This window comes from Artemia sp. Qi Xiang Cuo, chromosome 21 (genome assembly GCF_049724085.1).
Source record: "Artemia sp. Qi Xiang Cuo chromosome 21, ASM4972408v1, whole genome shotgun sequence".
Taxonomy (NCBI): Eukaryota; Metazoa; Arthropoda; class Branchiopoda; order Anostraca; family Artemiidae; genus Artemia; species Artemia sp. Qi Xiang Cuo.
This window is the reverse complement of record NC_142814.1, coordinates 29,863,588-29,883,744: the sequence shown is the minus strand read 5'-3', so window position 1 is coordinate 29,883,744 and position 20,157 is coordinate 29,863,588. Positions and strand designations below refer to the sequence as shown.

The following is a 20,157-nucleotide window of genomic DNA, read 5'->3' as shown; positions in this document are numbered from 1 at the left end:
TTTTAACATCTTCCTCAACAAACTCTGAAAGTTCAAACTTAATACCCTCAGCTGTTCTTGTGAATTTGTAGATTCTCATTTTTGATAAACAGGATGCACATAGTTTCTTATGATTTAGTTTAACATGCTGCTCAATTTTCCCCAGAGTTTCATCTTAATACCCTTGGCCTTTTTGAACAAATCTAGAAACAAAAATTCTTCCTTTTTCCAAATGATAAATCCTGCATGTAAAAAAGAGCAAATTGAATAATTTAAAATCCTTACCCTTGAGGCTGTGAGGGGGCATTGCATCCCCAGAGGCATAATTACCAGACCTTTTGACTGTTTTGAACAAAATGACTTTTTCAATATTTTGATGAGTGATATGGGGAGTTAGCATCTTAAAAGAGTAAAGGGGCTGGTTACCCTCCAATAGCTCTTCAACATCCACCTTAACCTCCCCTGAAATTTCCGACTTATTACCCACAGCTGTTCCTTAGATATTGATAATACACCTTTTTTGACAATCAGCATGCACACAATGTGTTTTATTGTGTCTAGCATCCCTCTCTGAAGCTTTTAGGGGTTATGTAATCTCCATAGGCATAGTCATTTGAATTTTTGGACTAGTTTGAACCATATTTGCAGGGATTGCAACTAAAAAGGCATCATAGAGGGGGGGGGGGGGTATTTCAACCACTTTTCAAAATTCCCCTCAAAATGTCCTGAACTGTTTCAACTTTTTTTTTTTTTTTTTTACGCCAACCACAGAATAACGAAAACAGAACCAGATAGACAAGTGCGCGGGCTCGTAAGCGCTGTTGGCAGGACGACTGCGCGAAAAAGGATGCCTCCTAAACGGGATAATAAACGGAAGCTAGTTAGCCCAAAAAGTCCCTAGATTTCTGTTCTGGATGTAAATATGGTCTCGAATCGGATTCAAAGGCCGTTTTATGCGATGGGTGTGAAAAATGGCTATGTATTGAGTGCCTAAACATGCCCACCATAGAGTACGAACTTTTTACAAAGATGTCAACCATAAGAGACACGCAGTGGTACTGCCCGATCTGTGAGCACTCTGGTACATCAGGAGGCCCCCCCTCATTAGCTGAAATTTCGAATTTAATATCATCTAAAGTCCCTAGTGCTTCAGCTATTGTGGAAATAGTTAAAGGAGCGGTAGAAGAGCTTAAGCGAGACTTTACCGCAAGGATAGATGAAGTCAAAGATCGTGAGAAAAATGTGGCCGAAAAATGCACCGTCTCAGAAGTTAAAGAACACATTGGAGCTGCAATGCTGGAGGAAGCATCTAAACTGAAACAAGCCATCAATTCTCACCTCGAAGACGAAATCCAGAGGTTGTTCAGGCAGGAGAAAGATAGAGAGGGGAGAAAACTCAACGTGGTAGCATATGGCGTACCACTGCAGCCAGGAGTAAATAATGACCAGACATTCATCGAAAGTCATCTTGCAGAGCAGTACGGGATTACGGATGCAAACATAAGCAACATCAGACGCTTATTAGGGCAACCATTGCCAACCGAAAGACCCGGAACCAGCGGCCAAGAACCAACCCACAACCGACCCTTTCCAATTCTCTTCTCTGTCCCAAACCTAAACTTGAAAAGACGCATTCTACAAAAATCTTACGAGCTTCGCCAGGAAATCCAGTCCAGGGCGGATGCATCCCAGGAAGATCGGGAGAAAAGGAAAGCCTTATCTGCTGAACTCAGACGCCGGATTGAGCTAGGTGAGCCAAATTTGGCTATCCACCATGGAAAAATTGTTCCAAAAAACTCGATTCGTCCAGGTGGGAGCTACCCTCACCAGCCCATGAACTGTTGGATAACCCAGCTACCAGCCCTGTACATAGTGTAAATAATGACCCAGAAGTATTTGTGTCACCAGTTAGTACCTATGAGCTTTCTGACTCATCATCCTACAAGTCCTTTGCAAATGCAAGTCTCAACCAATCAGATGATAGTAGATCCTCCAACTCTTCCATATCCATTCTGGACAAGTCGGTCCTCAACGTGAATCACTGCTGTAAGGAAGTACTCAACCAAAGAAAGCAGCAAGTAAGTCAAGATTTCTCTGCTCTAATAACAAACATTGACCAACTCCCAAACAAAATCAATTAGTTGAAATCTTTTATTTATGCAAATAAATACGATATTTTACTCCTTACCGAAGTGTGTCCCAAGAATTGAACAAACCAGCTCCTAAATTTACATTTTAGCCTACAATGCTACCATACTAGTATTAAACTTGTCATATAATTATTGCTGCCATGGAACACTTGTACTGGTTAAATTCTCTTACACCAGTCATCCCAATTGACTATTTCACTAGATGCCCCTACGCTGAAACCATTTCCTTTTATATTTCAGTTCCAGGGACTAAAAACAACCACCCTGTCAGAATCAGCTATATATATAGAAGTTTGTCAGCACTGTCACCAGAGGAAACAGGTGGGAAACTAGCAGAGCTCATTCACAAGATTGCAGACACCCATCAAGGCAATCTTCTAATCGCAGGTGACTTCAATCTGCCTAACATCACCTGGAAAGACCAGGTTCCCTACGTCTCATCTGGTCCTACAAGCCCAATCATTGACATTATCCATGATACCATTCTCGACTAAATTATTAACCAGCCGATACGTTCTAGGGAGGGATAGTAACAAAACCTTCTTGACATGGTATTTTTCAGGAACCCAGGAACTCTCCTCTCTACCTTTTAGATGCCCCCAATTAGAAAGAGTGATCATGTCACCACAGACATTAGAACAACATTCCTCAATGTGATAAAACGCTACATCAAGAAGACTTTTGTTAACTATGAGAAGATTAGAATGGATCTCAACAACATCTGATGGGATAATTTATTATCTGGTTATCTAGAACAGCAATGGGAGTGCTTCAAAGAGTTACTGATAATCAAAGAAAATCAGTACACCTTGAGCTTGATAATTACAACCGATTTTAAGAGGTACACCACCTGTAAAAGTAGACAATTTACTATATATAAAAAAACACCACTCCACCGAAAATAGACAGAACGAGTCTACAAGCCAGTACAAACTTAAAAATTCGCTGTGGGCCTTGTACAAAAACTTTGAACCCAAATCTTGTGATGAAGCTGGGACGAGCTCAAAAAAGTTTTGGTAGTATATCTATAGACAGGACCACAATAGACAGTGTATCAAAAAACTGATAACAAAGCAAGGCGAAGAAACTACAGACACTAACAAGCTTACTGACTTACTAAGCCTACAATTTGTCTCAGTTTCCATCACTGAACCAAATGGCTCTTGAACGTCTCTACCGAAATATAATGTAAAAGCCCCAATGGAGAGCATCACAATATTATCTGCACATGTACTTAAATGTCTACTGAGATTAAGTGCTAATAAGTTGCCCGGGCCTAAGAATACACATCCCGGGCTATTAAAAGAAACCGCAGAGGTCCTCACGAGAATCTTCAAGACGTCACTTATCTCTAAAGAGCTACCAGCAGACTGGGAAGAGCCACATAATGCCAGTATAAAAAAAAGATGATTACAGTAGATGTGGTAGATGTTAACCTATTAGCTTAACTTCAGCTGTTGTTAAGATACTTGAACGCATGGTCAATGATTCAATTCTCAAAAATTTAACCAAAAACAACATCTTGTCGCCAAGGCAGCAAAGATGCCAATCAAGAAAATTAATAAAAATTAACCTGTTGGACTCATACAAAGAACCTACAAATCTGGTTGACCAAGGAAACCCAATCGACTTCCTGCTGTTAGACTTTACCACTGCTTTTAAACAAGTACCGCAAAGTTAAGTACACTCCAAATTATCTGCCTCTAGCATCAATTAAGCTGTGATAGACTGGCTCATGAAGTTCCTCACCAACCGCAAGCAGAAAGTCTACTTATTTGTGTTAAGTGGCCAGCCAATCTTCTCCAGTGGGGCCATGGTAATGAGCAGGGTACCACAGAGAAGTGTATTAGGCCCAACCCTTTTCTTGATGTACATCAACAACATTTTCGTTCATGTAGATAATAATATGCATTTGTTTACAGATGATGCCAAGCTGTTTGGCATTGCAAATCCACAGACTCTTCAGCGTGACATAAACAGGCTACAGGATTGGATTTAAGACTTGCTCCTTCAATTCATTGCAATCAAATGCTGTATTTCATACCTTGGACTGAGCAACCCAAGGGCCACCTACTCACTTTACAATCCCATCACAAAAAAAAGGATCATTTTTAGAAAAAAGAAGAAGAAAGGGACCTTGGTGTCATCATCGACGACAAGCTGAAGTTCCACAGCCACATTCAGCATGTTGTTTCCCGTGCAAATTCCAGCCTTGGCCTATTAAAACGGACCATCAGTAGCCGAGAGGCAACAATATTCATAAAATTATATAAAGCTCTTATCAGACCCCATCTCGATTTTGGCATGTGCCTTGCAGGTCCTTCTTATTGGCAAGATGTAAGGCGCATCGAAAATGTTCAGAGGCGAGCAACAAAGTGCATGAAAAACCTAAAATCAACTTCATATGAGGACTGCCTCAAGCAACTTAAGCTACCTACCCTTGTCTACAGACGCATGCGTAGCGATATGATGCTTACTTACAAACTTCGAAAAGAAAACTCTACCATCGTTAGCAGCAGTCATAGCACCAGCCATCATTACACAAAAGGACACTCCAAGAAGCTGCCAAAGTTAAGCTCCCAATCGAGAACCTGTCAAATGTACTTCTCAAGAAGAGTCATAAACCATTGGAATCAATTGAAAGACTCAACTGTCAGCACTCCCTCCATCCAGTCCTTCAAATGCCACCTTGACAAGGAGTGGGAGAAGAGGCAGTGGAGGTTCAATTGGGAGTCGTCAACTGAAGAGCACTACAGGTCTGGAGGACCTTAAAGCTCTCAAATGGATTAAGATAAGGTGAATACCTTTAGCTGTTCTTAAAATACTGCATATCCTCCTTTTTGATAAAGTAGTTGCACATAGTGCCTTTTGATTTGGTGTAATATACCCCTCAACATTCTCCAAGGTTTCACCTTAATGTCCTTAGCCTTTTATGGGGACTGGTTACCATCCAATCACTTTCGAATCTTAAAGAAGGCACTAAAAATTTTGATTTCCAATTGAATGAGTGCCCTCCAAAGTATATATGACCATCCCTTGCATCTCAACAATGGGCAACTAGCATAACTTATAGCCATTGCCCTGAGGGTTGGGGAGGGGGCTATCAAACCTGGAACCATAGTTATACACCCAGAATAAACATTTTCTCCCTTTTATAATGATAAATCCTGCATCTAAACAATGGGCAAGTTGCATAATTTACAATAATTGCCATGGGGCTATAGGGGCAAGGCAACCCTGGAAGTATAGCTAATAGACCTTTGACTCGTTTGAACAAAATTATGGTTCCAAAATTTCAATCAGTATTGATCAGAGGGGGCGCCTAAAAAGAGCAAGGATGGGAGGGGCTGGTTACCCTAAAATTGCTCAAAATTTCAAGTTAATACCTTCAGTCATTCTTTACACATTGCTGATATCCTCTTTTCACAACCAGCAAGCACATAGCTTTGGTTGTGTTTGGCATCCCTCTCAACATTTTCTTAAAGTTTCACCTTAGTACCCTAAGCCTTTTTGGAGATCAGGGATTAAAGATTCCATCTTTTCCAATAGAAATCTTTTTGTGTTAACAATGGGCAAATTGCATAACTTATAGCCCTTTCCTAAAGACTAGAGGGAGGTGTGTCAACCCTTGAGTTATTTGGCATAGTTATTTGACCTTGACACTATTTTGAACAATATATTTATCTCAAAACTTTCATTGGATACATTTATGGAAAAAGGATGTGGGGGGGGGGGATGGATGCCATTTGATCACTTTTGACTTTTAACCTGGACACTAAAACTTTCAATTTCCAATCAAAGTTTATACAACCATCCCTTCCATAAAAACCTAATATGGTTATAAGCAAGTTGCATAGCTTATAGCCCTTGCTGGGTGGTTGAACCCTGGAAGCATAGTTATTTAGTCTTTGGACTATTTTGAAGAAAGTGACAATTTCAAAATTGTCAATAGATGCATTTAGGGGAAAAGGGCATTGGGGGGGTGGGGGGGGTGCTAGTTGCCATTTGATCACTTCACTCTCCAAAAATTAACTAGAAATTTTGATTTCCAATTGAATGAGCCCCCCCCCCCCTTCAGAAAAATCTTATATGTTAACAATGGACAACTTGCATAAGTTACAACCCTTACCTCAGGAGTTGTGGGGGATTTGTCAACCCCTGAGTTATAGTTATTTCACTTTTAGACTATTCTGAACAAAAAGTTTATTTCTAAATTTTGATGGGATGCACTTAGAAAAAATCACTTTAGAATCTTAAAAAAGGCACTAAAACTTTCAATTGCCAATTGAATAAGTCCTCTCCAAAGTGTATATTACACTCCTTAACCCTCAGATAGATTATGAATCTTAAAGAGGTGACTAGAACCTCCAATGTCAAATCAAGTGAGCCCCCTCTGAACTTTATATGACCACCCCATCCATATAAAGTGCCTCTTGAAAAAAATAATGATAAAAAAAGCCCTATGGCCTATACTATTGTCAATGCTATAGGACTGCCTCTGATAGCTCCTACATCTCAAATATTCAACAGGCTGACTGTGGAAACCCCATCCTTCTTTCAGAAGGCTGAATTTAATTATGCTTCATTTACAACTGATATTCATGATAGACATGTTTATACAATAGTATATATATAGCAACACATCCCCACTTATTTGTGGTTCTTTTATTCCATTTGTATTTTTTGATTATTTCTTGTTATAATACTTATTTTGACAACAAATGTAGACAGACAGCTCTTCCAGAGAATGCTGTAAAACTGAAGCTTATGCTTATTTCAAAGCACCAAAAATGATTATTGGTTTTTCTCCAAGTTTTCTTGCAATATTTAAAATTCACTGCTTAAATCTTGTGCAGCTAGAACTAATTTATGAGTTTGATCTTGTGCTCATATAAACGCTTGTTAGAAAATCTCTTGGTGATTCAAATGAAGTTAGTAGAGTTTTATTCCTTCAAAAGTTTATTGGCCAGCATTTATGGTAAACTATTCTGCAGTAGCTCAGTTATTTGTAAAAGTGTCAAAATTACCAAACCAGTGTAGTAAGCTACTTAGTAAACTTGTCCTGCTGCCTTAGTCAAAGTTCAATTTCTGATCATAAGAGGTAATCAATCCTGAAAGCATGGATTTATATTATGTAAATGGTAAGTATGTTAATAGAAAACACAAATGACAAAATTTTTGTAAATGTTACTTTGAAGTATCAAAGACATCAATAGGAAACACGTTTCAGCCTTTGAACCCATCTTAGGTCTATTCATAACAGGGAACCATGATATTCTACAATTGATCCTTTGGCTGTTACAAAACTATAATTTTTTAGGACAGTCACATTTTTTTCAGGACTGCTTGTTGAAAAAAAAATAATAAGGAAAACTAATTAGTTAAATCTGACAATGCTTTTGTGAAAAGTCTAAACATCAATAATGTGTTGATTCCTAAGGATAACAAAACTTTAGCAATACTTTCTTGAGCTGGTTGGTGCCATGGGTTTTCAGCATATTTTTTGCTGAATTTTCTATCTGCATTCATTTTTTGTAAATTGGTACCTACTACTACCAAAAACTGCAAAATTCTCTGCTTAATCAGTTTGAAAAATCAGATGTAATTTTTACTGCCCTTGGTCCTTCAAAGGTCAGTGCACCATACATGCTTAAAAGCTTACCTTAAATTGCATCTTCTAGTGACTAAGTCTGAAGAACCTGTAGATGTTGCCAGGTAACACTGACTTGATAATCTTCATGTCACAGTTGGATTATCACTACTTACATATATACAGAACAGTTAACACAATTCATAACAACAGGAAAATTAATACAATTTTCATACTTACAGGACAGTTTGGTTTCCTTGTTGGGTGTCAGTAGATGTATTGGAGGCCAGGTGTATTTGGAGGCTACAGGGGGTGAGTGGTACCTAATAGATCCTGCTTAATGATGCTGGCTTTTCCCATTATGTCTTCAATGACTTGTCACACCAATCATGATAAACACCAACCTTGAAGCTATCAATTGATCTGGCTGACACAGTAGATTCACTGAGTGAATTCCACAGTGGAACAACATGATTGGTGAAGAGGTTGAACTTCTCATGTTTTTCTGCTAAATTTTTGATGCAGTTTTATGGAATTTCCTTGTGTTCTGGTGTATTCATTGTGATTGAAAACAGGCTTGATAGTGTCACTGGTCATCATCTTAAATGCAAGGATGACATCTCTCTCTCTACAGTACATTAGGCTAGCCAGGTCAAGCTTTTCTAGTTGTTGCTTGTAGGATATTTGTTTTTTGGCAAAAAGGAACTTGGTCGCTCTGTATGGGACCTTCTCAAGTATCTCTATGTCACACTTAAAGTGTGGGTTGGCAACCAACATGCCAAACTCAAGATGAGGACAAACAAGGGCTGTGTAAAGCTTCTTTGAATGCTTGATCAAACCAAGGACCTTGTTTACCTTAGCTGCTTGGTTCTGACACAGTGACTATAAAACTTAAGCTTATCCTCAATTAATACCCCAAGATCACGCTCTTCCTCGGCACTCTGAATGAGCATATTGACACTTACAGAGTCAATCATATGATAACTATGGCAGGGATTGTTTAGACCAAGATGAAGGAGTTTGCATTTGTATGGGTTGAACTCAAGCATCCAGGTTGTTGCCCACAGACATAGGTTATTGAGATCTTCTTGCAGAGAAGAGCAATTTTCTATAAATGCTGCTTGAACATGTTTCCATATGCAAGTAGCTTCTGTGCTTTGGTTACCATAGTCTACATCGGTAGTATAGGTTATTTCATGCTGGAGAGGGTTAAGAGCATTATTTACCCACAAATTTGGCTTATTACCCTAGCCTGTGGATGCTGGGTTCAGGTCTTTATCAAGATAGATTATTGGCAAAACTATTGGTAAGTATTTATATTAACAGAGTATTCAGACAGCTAAGAAATAAACTTGCCCCTAGCATCAGAATTTCACCTTGAAACCAAATATTACATTTGTATCTTTTGTAAATTCAATTTTAAACCCTTTACAGACCATACAAGATGATATCTTTTTCTCTTATTTTAGATATGGCTTACAGGGGCATCCCAATGGGGTGCATCATTCCCCTAACTTTTTGGCATTTGGTAAAATTTTTGTTGAAGGCACAATTTTTGGCATAAATTTTGCAAAATTGGCCTAAATTTAGCAAAATTCTTGATTTCTGCCAAAAATTTGATATAAATCAGGTAGCAATTTGGTAAAGTTTACAAAGACCACCTCCCCAATGAAATGAGCCTTGGGATGCTCCTGATGGCTGATATACCTGTGTTAGTATTAGTCTTGTTAAAACCAGTTTACCTGTAAATTGAATCAAAAGAAACAAAATTGAGAGTAAAAATTTAGAATTGTTGCCCCTGATAAGAAGACATGTTAAGAAAACAATTCTTACTTTAAAATATGTATAATGATCCTAGTTAACATATTATCCAAGGGGAGAACATTTATCATCAAATCTTCCCTCTGAAAATCCTTCTTTTTCCAGCTTAAAAGAAAAAGCTTCCTAACACCACCATGCTGAGATTCAATGCTTAAGTTTTTTGAAATTGCTGCCAAATAAGTTGTTTTATAGAAAGTGTTCATGCTGGTCTTTGTAATTCTGTTTTTTTAATGAGCAGTGGCGCAAATACAAAATATTAATAGCAGTGGCAAAAATCAAAATATTGCTATAAATATACATATACATACAGAGTATATACCCCCACCTCCCAAATGTGCAAATATATAACTAAAATTGTATTATGAACCTAAATATAACCAAATAAAGTGAACCCTAACCCCTAAATATATCCAAATCAGGGTATATATTTGCACATCAGGGGGGTGGGAGAAACATTCATTTGTTATGTGAATGAAGGTTATATTTAGAATCAGAATGCAAATCAGAATGCACATTTGGGGGGTGGGGGCATAATATATTTTTTTTTTTTTAATGATAGAAAATGGTGTGGCAAAAATAAAAATTAAACAACTATTTACATGTTTACATGTTACATATAACTATTTACATGTTTACATCACATTAGGGGGGTGGGGGTATATACTCTGTATGTATATGTATATTTACAGCAATATTTTGATTTTTGCCACTGCTATTAATATTTTGTATTTTCACCACTGCTCATTAAAAAAATAGAGAATTACAAAGACCAGCATGAGCACTATCTATAAAACAACTTATTTGGCAACTCACAGCAGCAATTTCAAAAGACTAAAGCATTGAATCTCAGCATGGTGGTTTTTGGAAACTTTTTCTTTTAAGCTGGAAAAAGAAGGACTTTCAGAGGAAAGACTTGATGATAAAGGTTCTCCCCTTGGATAATACATTAACTAGGATCATTATACATATTTTAAAGTAAGAATTGTTTTCTTAACATGTCTCCTTATTAGGGGCTACAATTCTAAATTTTTACCAAATTGAGAATCAATAAATGCATGGGAATATATAATATGGGCTATATATTTGGGAAAGGTTAGAAAGAAAAGATTAGGTTAAAATTGAAATTGTAATAAAAAAATGTCATATTTGGATTCAGCATAACATTATAATTCTATAAATAAGATTACTTCTTAGCTAGGCTATCTGAATAGTTAACTATGTTAAAATAAATATTTATCAAACTATTCTAGTTATTATATTCTATATGTATTATAATTGGACTGTAATAAATGTAGAATATAATTACTAGACTAAGTTTTTGTAAGATTACCCTCTGCTTGCAGTTTACTGATAGGCTGTAGGCCTTAAGCCTTAGCAATACAATAGGACTAGCCTAGATACAAACTTGAAAGCAGCTTCCAATGGCACATATCAGGCTCAAAACTCATTCCAAAGAGTAGCATCCTCCCAACTACTTCCCAAGAGGGCCAATAGCCTAACTTATAAAATTTTACTGTCAAAGAAAACTTGGCTAAGTAATCCTAGGCTAGCCTAGTTCTGTTTTAGAAACGAACAATTAGCTTTCCATTGGAAATCATGCACCACATTTAATTCATCTGAAGAGCAACGAAAAAATACCTAGGATTTCTTTTTGTTTTAGCTGACTTTGCTGGTGCTCTTTTAAGATTCCTGACAACATCCTAGGCTATTCACGTCTAAGCATTTTCTAAATTTGAAATTGAAGATCTGATTTTCGTAGGTATACCATCTATAAAATAATGAATTTTAAAAGACCACAAACGAAAACTTGCCAAAATATATCAGACTGAATAAAAAAGCTCGCCCTACTTTCATTTGTACACTCACTTCTAAACTTTAGATAAATATTAGAAGGGCTGAGTTTTATATCTGCAATAGTTCATCAATTTTTTTCAGACCCTTAAGCTGAAACAGTTTAAAAAACCTTTCGATAGTGCATTGGATAGAGACGCACTCAATGATTAAAGGATTAGCGGTTCGATCCCGAGTGTTGTAAGGAAACTTTCTAATGGGACTTCAAAGTGTTAAGATATTTAATTTTTGAAGACCTTCTTAGCCAAGTGGTCATGCACGCTAGACTTGAAATCCTTTGTCCGTTAGGATAGGGTTTCGAGTATTGGTGTCACCGGTATTTTGATCTGGGACGAGGGTCAGTGGCGTGACTGTAAGCTCAGTCAAAGTCGACCCAGCTCTAAATGAATACTTTGAGAAATCAGGGGACCTGAACTTGGTCTTCGATAAAGTCTTAAGCACTTTGAATCTTGAATCTAATTGTTCATAAACTTGGATCTAATTTGTCAGAAGTAGAACATTCGGATTCGATCTAAAAAAAAAGTCCAATGCATTGGTGTACCTTGGGGTTTGTTAAGGAGGTCTATATTTCCTCGTTCTTAGCATCTACAGGGGTACCATTAAGATAAGCATTTTTTCTGGGCATTTGAAGGCACAAAAGTGGACATCGTCTTGGGAGGAACCTTCAATCAATAAACTATCGAGATGACACATGTGAAGAAATTCGGGAACAGATTTGGGGATGGAGTTGGAATTTTCTCGTTGCATTTTCGCGTTATGTTGAGGGAAGGATGGGTAGGCACAGAGACATCAAATTTCATGCAGGGAGCGGGGCAAGACTAATTTTCTTTTTTTTCGATAAATACCCAATCGGAATTAAAAGTTCACACGTGAATTAACAAGGGGTAAATCAGAATACACTTTGTGTTGCCAGACTTATTGATTCGTGACCTCCAAAAATGGGTCATGCATTTTTTGTCTCAAAGTGACTTGAAGATTAAATTCATAGCTTGCTGTGTCAGGTACACCTCTATACAGAAAACAAATTTGAGACTAATATTGATATATCGTGACACCAAAAAGTTTAGTGACACCCAAAAATGAACAAAAACTTATTTGGATCTGGTACGTTTGAAACTTTCCAGGAATATAGACAGGTTCGGTTAAATTCCAATGTAGACAAGCATTTTGAAGTTTGGTTGTCAATGACAAAAAACATTTTTTACATTTTCTCTTTTATCATTGAAAAATCTAATAAATGTCGAAACTTCAAAAAATAAATATCATTGCAATTTAAACAAACAATCTAGTTTCATTCGTATGATTGAGCGCATGTTTTATTCATACTTTCTTTCTCTCAAACCCAATTCTTTGTAACTGTGTAAAAAATCAATTGGTAAATTATCCATTGATTGGTCAATATTGCAGTACTGTAATAAAATAAAAACTAACAAAACGAAAAATTCAATGGAATTTCATTTACCGAAAAGGCTAAAACAGTATTCAATTTTACAAAAAATAGCAACTCTGTTTCCATTCTTGGCTGTTATGTCTTTATTAACTTACAGTATACTTTATTATCAGGGACAGGGAAATAATTTATAACCCCTCCCCTCTTATACCCCAGTTTGTTCCCCTTCAGCTGAAATTTAGTGTCTTCAAAAATCTTATCAAAACTAAGACAGGCCTACATAATCCAAGCACTTACAGAAACAGATCGATTTTCTTTAGTATACCTTTGCCTTTATGGGACTATATGGCTAATTTTTTATTTTTCATCTGGTCATTTTCACTTGACTTGGGAAGATTGGCTACTACTTTACCTCCCCCCCCAAGAGTTCCCCAAAATTATGCCCCTAATCAGAGGCGTCAATTCATGAAAATGTAGAAGAGGGGGATAATGAGTTTCCAGAATCCTTTTTAATAAAAGAACAAAAAAAATGTTTTCAAAATGTAGTAAATTTTTAAGTAAAATATCATCCAGTCAAAACTTCAATTCAGTAAAATTAAGAAAAATAATAATTATTCAAATGATAGGGAGCAATCCCCCACCTGCCTTATTTGGTGCCCCTGCATATTCCTAGGGCTTGAAACAAACTGAACCGTCCTGGATGGTGACTTATTAGTTTGAGACTGTCTCTTTTACTTTACTTGAGATTTGGAATATGCTTTTTATTTTTATTTGCTGCTGATAAGGTTCCTGAGGTACTTTCAATATACTTTTAGGGTAAAGTTTTTAGATGGAATTTGGGTAGGATTTTTAAATCAAAACCTAAATATTTTCTAATGATGATTAACTTGTATAGACCAGCTTAAGATAATTGTCAGGGTTGCTGCGATAGAAACAACATAGTAAAAATGAACCATGGGCTGTAAAACTAAATATAAAAAATTAAGCTTTGAAATAAACTGTTTAGTGCAAATATTTTTCATCAAGAGCTGATTCAGCAGTAGTAACTATTATTTACGTTCGTCTCAGTAGTAAAACATTATTGTGACAAACAAATTCAAGCTCAGAGCTTGAGATCTCTCAAAATGGTGGTGGATCGAAATAAAAACTCCAGCAATGAAATCATCATGGACGAAAACCTTTGAACGGAGGTTTAAAGCCCTAATTTTGGAACCCAGACAAAATAATATTTTAGACTGTGAATCATTTTCTTTTTTTTATTATTTGCTGTTTAGTTTATTTTGCCACTCCCCGGGCGTGCCAATTGGAGCACTGATCTCTTTTGCATCCACCTCCTAGATCCAGCTATGATAAAATATTCTTATACTTCTTAAATAATTACTAAAGATTATTTTCTAAGCTGTTGTTCAAGTGTAGGTAACTAGGGCAACGCTAGTTCAACCACAATTTGGATAAAGGAAATAGGGGGTTTCCATTTTGTTATCACAAATGTTTGATAGGTTTGGCCAACTGGCCAACAAGTAGGTACAGCATCTAATTTTTACAGAAATTTTAGCCTGATGTCAAATCGAAGTTTTAATAAGAACATCTAAATTGTAAATTCATTTTTTTTTCCTTTTATTGTTTAGCTAATAATTTTAAAGCTGAAAATCTCAAACGTAGACACTTGAAGATCTTCGGGATCGTTTTCTTTATTGTGTGACTCATCAAGGGCATGCGTGATTGATAGTCAAGGAAGAGATGCATAGTAATTTTGGTAAGTCCTTGAAATAAAAAGAAGATAGCGGCCCTTTTCACTTCTGGCGTCTTCTTTAGTGTCTTTCATTTCTCTTTGGACAACTGGATTCTTTTTCACATACTTAAAAATAAACAGTCTCTCCGTGATTAAGGAGCCTATTTTCTTGTCTAGCTGCCAGGTTCTTTTCAATATAACTATGTATAAAAAAAAATATATAATCAAATATACAAAAAAATAAAGTAGGGAGAAACCTAAGAATTATTCAAACTTTGGCGAGTTTGATGCCTACAGCCCTTCTTAAGTACCCTAGAATTGCTGCAAGTTCAATTTTATTATTAAGTGCTCTATCTTACAAAGCAATAGATCGCAGGCAATTTGACCTAAAATTCAACAATGTGTTATTTATTTACATAGATAAAGTCACATATAGTCTAGTGTTAATAGAAAAGAGTTTTGACACAGGTTTCATATACCGTAAATGAGGATTTAACTAAATTTAAGCCAATACTTACCCAGCCCAAAGAAACATATAAAAGCTACTATAATTTATAAAGCAAAAAGGAACTTCGTATTTTTTTACCTGTTTTATAATATTAATAAATCAGTTTCAGAAATCAGTTTCAAGAAGAAATCACTTTAAAAAATCAGTTTCAAGAAGCTGACAGCACAAACATCAAATGAGTTCAGAAATAATTAAATTTTGGGCCTAACCCTTAATAAGAGGATGGTTGAATTAGCTCAATTAGATTATCACTAGAAACTGTTTATTATTCAGAAATAACGCGTAATTTTATTCATTTGATGCTATAATATTATACTCGTGAATTTCCTCATTTTTAAAATAGCACTACCCACTGGAGGAAAAGTCCATCCTGAAGCATATATTTTTAATTTGCCCTAAGTTCAAGAGATAGATATAAAAGTCGAATAGAATATGACTGCGGCAAGACCCAAATGCCACAAATGAGTTTCTAAAACGAATAAATCTTCTTCTTCATACACAAGTGAACTTTTAAGGACTATGTTTACTTTGATGCAGCCCCTCCCCCGAAGTTGTATTTGGCTAAAATATGTTTAAAAAGTTCCTGTTTATTAGAAAGAGCTACTACAACTGCTACTAACAACTCACTGCAGAACCAAGGTGCATTTTTTTAATCTCACCTCCCATCTTCTCAAATATACTAATTTGCGGCTTTTCAAAACGAGTCCAAAATTGATGTATCGCTTACACTTAATAAAAAAAAAGAAAAGAAAAGTCTTTAGGTTCTTTTAGTCGGTTGTAAGAAATCGTAACCCACAGTAAGGGATGTAACTTGAAGTTCGTATTCTAATAACTATTTTCATGAATACGTTAAACTTTATATAGCCTCCCCCCTCAACTCCTAAAAGAATAACTGCAGTTAGCAAAATCTATTTTACACAAATGAAATCATCCTGTTAATGCACTGTTAAAATGTGCAATCTTTTCTATTTTTTACATAACTATTCAAAGTAATATATGCTCTCTATAAATTTTCAAAGGAAATTGAATTTCACATTATATCAGGCATTTGGTTTGAGTTTACGATTCTTTGACTCAAGTTCTTTTGGAAAAGACTTTGGTTCTTCTTAGTCATGCAATTATTCTGTTTCAAATTGAATACAAATTTTTCTAGGTTCCATTTGAACTCAACTCCATTCAGTTCTAACCCACTTAAACCAATCTAATTTAAATCAATTCTGATATACCCCAAATCCCCCTTTAGGTTAACGCATATTTATCAAGCCTCATTTAATTCAGCTTTGTTTAATTCATATCCATTTGGATCAACACTTTTTAAGTCAACTTCATTCAGCTAAGCCCCATTTAAACCAACCCTCATGCAGCTCAACTCTTATTCAACTTAACCACGTTTAACTGAAACCCCATTCAGCTCAACACCCATTCAACAAACCCAATTTAACTCTGCCTAGATGTGATTCAGCCCCATATCACTCAGATCCATTAAACCAATCCCCATAAAGCTTAACCTATCCTAATACCACCCAATTTCAATTAAAATCAACTCAATGAAATAATTGAACAATACGACTGATATAAGCTTGACTTTAATGAAACTGTCTTTATTCACTGGTTAATTATTGCACGAGCGTTTCTTATTTTATGCTGCTCTGATTTAAGGGACTTAAGGATGCAAGTTTCAAGCCAATCAGGCACAAAAAGTTTTTTTTTACCTATTTTCGGACCCATGACAATATCAGTCCCCATTGACACATAAGTTTTAGGGGAATATTTTATTATCAAATATGAGTTAAATTACACTATCAAATTAAAGCAAATATCAATAAATATAATCTGAGCTGAATGACTGTGTTGAGTTTAATTGTACTGAATTGAACCGCGTTAAGTTGAATGGAATTTGACTCAATGGAAGTTGAGGTGATTGGTGGTTCAAATGGAAAGGGTTGAATTGAATCGGGTTACATTGGGTTCAAAGGGGTTTTTAGTTGAATGGGGGTTGATTTAAGAGGGGTGCGTTGAACAGGGTTGAGTGGAATGGGATTGAATTATGGGGTCACCATTTTTATGATTTCCATACAATCTTTCAAATCAGGGGAGGGTCAAAACGTTGTTTTAGCGCTTATTTGTACTGTAGATCATATAAGTGGAACTTATTTGATCTACAGTTCTTACTTATTTGAAAATTAGGACTTATTTGGGCTGTAGATTAGAAAAGTGGAACCTAGAAAATTTCCATTTTTCTAATAGCATTTTCTACAAGCTCATCATAAATCAGCGTCTTTTAGGGAGAGGGAGTGGATGGGGGAAAAGGCTCTAAGTCAATTTCTGAGAGTTTTATTTACCTAACTGAGCTACTTTCGAAAATAGGAAAAAGCTCTTCACCTGAAATTTTATCCTATATATTATATTGGATCTACATGAGTGGTCATGCAGAATGGTGCAACAAAATACTAAAAATTCTGTTCAAAAATTTGAATTTTCGAAACAATATTTATATTACATCTAAGTAAACAATAATGCAGAAAAAAAAGGAGGATAAAACTGCGCTGTCTATTCAAAATTTCGGATGTTATCTATTTACAAAGATGTGATAAGCGTTGCTAGCTTATTTCATAGCCGGTTTCAACATCCTCTCTAGTTTGTGCAGCTTCGGCGTTTTTAACATCTTCTGGTGCTTCTAAACTGTTATAACCAATATCAACATATCTGACAGGGTATGTTAGTTGATTTCCTCTATCCCAAGAGAAGATTTCCTAAAAAATTAAAAGACTTAAGATAATTGATGAAGTAGAGGTGATCCCTCTATTATTATTATTAAGATATGAGGCAAAATAGAAGACAATATGAAGTCAGTCCTTCTCTGATTGCTCATTTGAAAAATGTGTGTATACTTACGGCTGATTGCTTGCACATTATTAGTCAAAAAGTTCCATAAATGTAACAAATTAACAAGCAGACAAAAAAAATCAACAAACGAGAAGAATATATGCACATAATGACAGAAATGTTTCATGAGTTTAAGTGAATTGTGATATCAACGTTTTAACTCTGGTAGGTATTTCTTGCACTGTATAAGTACGTGCGTTGCACTCCTCCTAAGAATATTTTCAAAGTAGGATCCCTAAAATGATTAAGAGGAAGCTCAAACAGCTTAGAGTAGCCAGTTCAAACAGCTGAGATGAGTCTTCAAAGGTCCATTTTAAGAGTTTGTCCATCTTTAAAATTTCGAGGAGGACTTTCGACTGCTTTTACGTCAAAAATACAGCTAAAAAATATATTGGCATATCATCGTTCCTCAACCAAAAGGATATAAATACAATTCTTATCATTTTAAATGGGAGGAAAAATAGTTTTAATCGCTTTTTCATGTAAAAAATTTGTCCAAGGATTTAAACAAGAAAAAAACTGTAAAAAAGCTTCAGTTTGGTAATATACATAATATAATGAAGGATAGTTCATGCGGTATGACACTAAACATTCCTAGCCCGGTAAAGGCCGATTCACCGTATCTTCTACAAACTAAATGTGCCTCAGCAAATGCGAGGAATACTACAGCAATAGCTGCAGCCAACAAAGAACGATCCACGGAAATAGCAACCAAAAACTGAAAAATTGCGTTTCAAAACAAACTGATCAGTGGGAAAAATTATTATTTGCAGCTGATTTAGTGGATAAAGATTCGTCTGGGATGGAATGCTTTCCAACATTGCTAAACAAAAATATTTTTGGAACGATGTATATATATATATAAAAATATCATTCATAAGAACCCGTAGGACGTAATTTGTACTTGAACACACTATTAGATTTCCATCTAAAAGGTAAATTACACGTAAAAATATTGGGTTTTCTAATTAAAAATAAGGAATATAGGATACTTTTTATTGGTTCTGAAAAAAAAAATCCCTTACAGCTTTTTCTGGAGATTTATTGCCGCTCATTGCTATTTTTCAAGCATCTAAGATCAACTTCTCGTCAAAAATATTAGTACCGTGGAGCCAACAATTTTATACTTTTTTTTATCAAAACAGATTCTAGATATAAAACTGATTGTGTGTTTAGAAGCTTCTCTCTTCAGATATACGTATCTAGGCTATTATAAACGCGCATACTATCAGGAATCCTTTCATTAATGTATTTATCAGATACTTAAGTCTAGTGTCAAAACCTCCAAAAGGCATAAATAGATGGCCCTATGATAAGAAAAACATTGAATGAGCTTCGTCAGGGTTCGTAAATATAATTAGTAAAGTGATGATGATGGTTCATTAATTGTCATGGATAAAGCTAATTATGAACACAAATGAGTTCACAAAATAAAATTTTTTAAACCTCTTCTTTGAATTCCAATTTAAACCCGCAATAGGTAAATACCAAGACCTCATGGAGTCCCTAAAATTTGAGAGAAAATAAATGACATAGTAGTTAGATTTGGAGTTCGATCCCGACTGAGCTGAAAATTTTCTCTTAAATAGCCTTTTACTATAGCAAGACATTTTACACTGTAATGGTCGTTTTTGTGTATTTATGTCGAAAAATATGTCTTTCACTGGCTAGAAATTTCTTTTTCGTTTTCTTTTTACTTCTTGTATTGTATTTTATACTCTTAGAATGTTTAAAATATTATTATAATTAATAAACCAGCAGCAATAAAATGGCGCAAGTATAAAAAACAATCACCAGATGATGATGAATTGAGGAACATGTTTATCCAGTGCTTTCAAATCAATACTTTACTCTCAGATAGCTTTGTAGATACTACTGTTTAGATACTATGGAGAACCATCAAATGAAAATATTTCAGAAGATCAGTTTTTTTTTTGCATTGTTTCTGTGTGATCGAATATCATCCCCATACCATGACACAACGAGACCCTTATATCAAGGATATGTAGCATGAATATTTGATAGAGAAAAATTAGAATAAAACAGCCATTAAGCGAAGAGTCAGCAAAATAGATATCACTAGATCGGCCTTATTATTACAATGTTTTCTTTGTTCAGGGATTGTTTTCACCAAAAAAGTCTCTTTTTACAGGCCTCTGTCAGGACTCCTAGCAAATAATATTGAAGAAAAGGTAGAGAATTGGGAAGCAGAATCGTACTTCCTGAATCTCATGCTTTGATATGTTTCAT

The 20,157-nt window shown here is 35.6% G+C and overlaps 2 protein-coding genes across 2 annotated transcripts in view; both read right to left on the bottom strand.

Moving 5' to 3' along the window:
* Blos1 (biogenesis of lysosome-related organelles complex 1 subunit 1) overlaps positions 1–11,289 on the bottom strand; it is a 76,480-nt gene extending 65,191 nt beyond the window's left edge. Inside the window, exon 1 of the mRNA XM_089106600.1 lies at positions 11,179–11,289. Coding sequence (XP_088962726.1) covers positions 11,179–11,239 — 61 coding nt within the window. The 5' untranslated portion in view covers positions 11,240–11,289. The remainder of the gene's footprint in view (positions 1–11,178) is intronic.
* Positions 11,290–17,497: 6,208 nt separating this feature from the next.
* Positions 17,498–20,157, bottom strand: part of LOC148939429 (uncharacterized) — a 369,107-nt gene continuing 366,447 nt past the window's right edge. Inside the window, exon 16 of the mRNA XM_089106873.1 lies at positions 17,498–17,774. Coding sequence (XP_088962999.1) covers positions 17,622–17,774 — 153 coding nt within the window. The 3' untranslated portion in view covers positions 17,498–17,621. The remainder of the gene's footprint in view (positions 17,775–20,157) is intronic.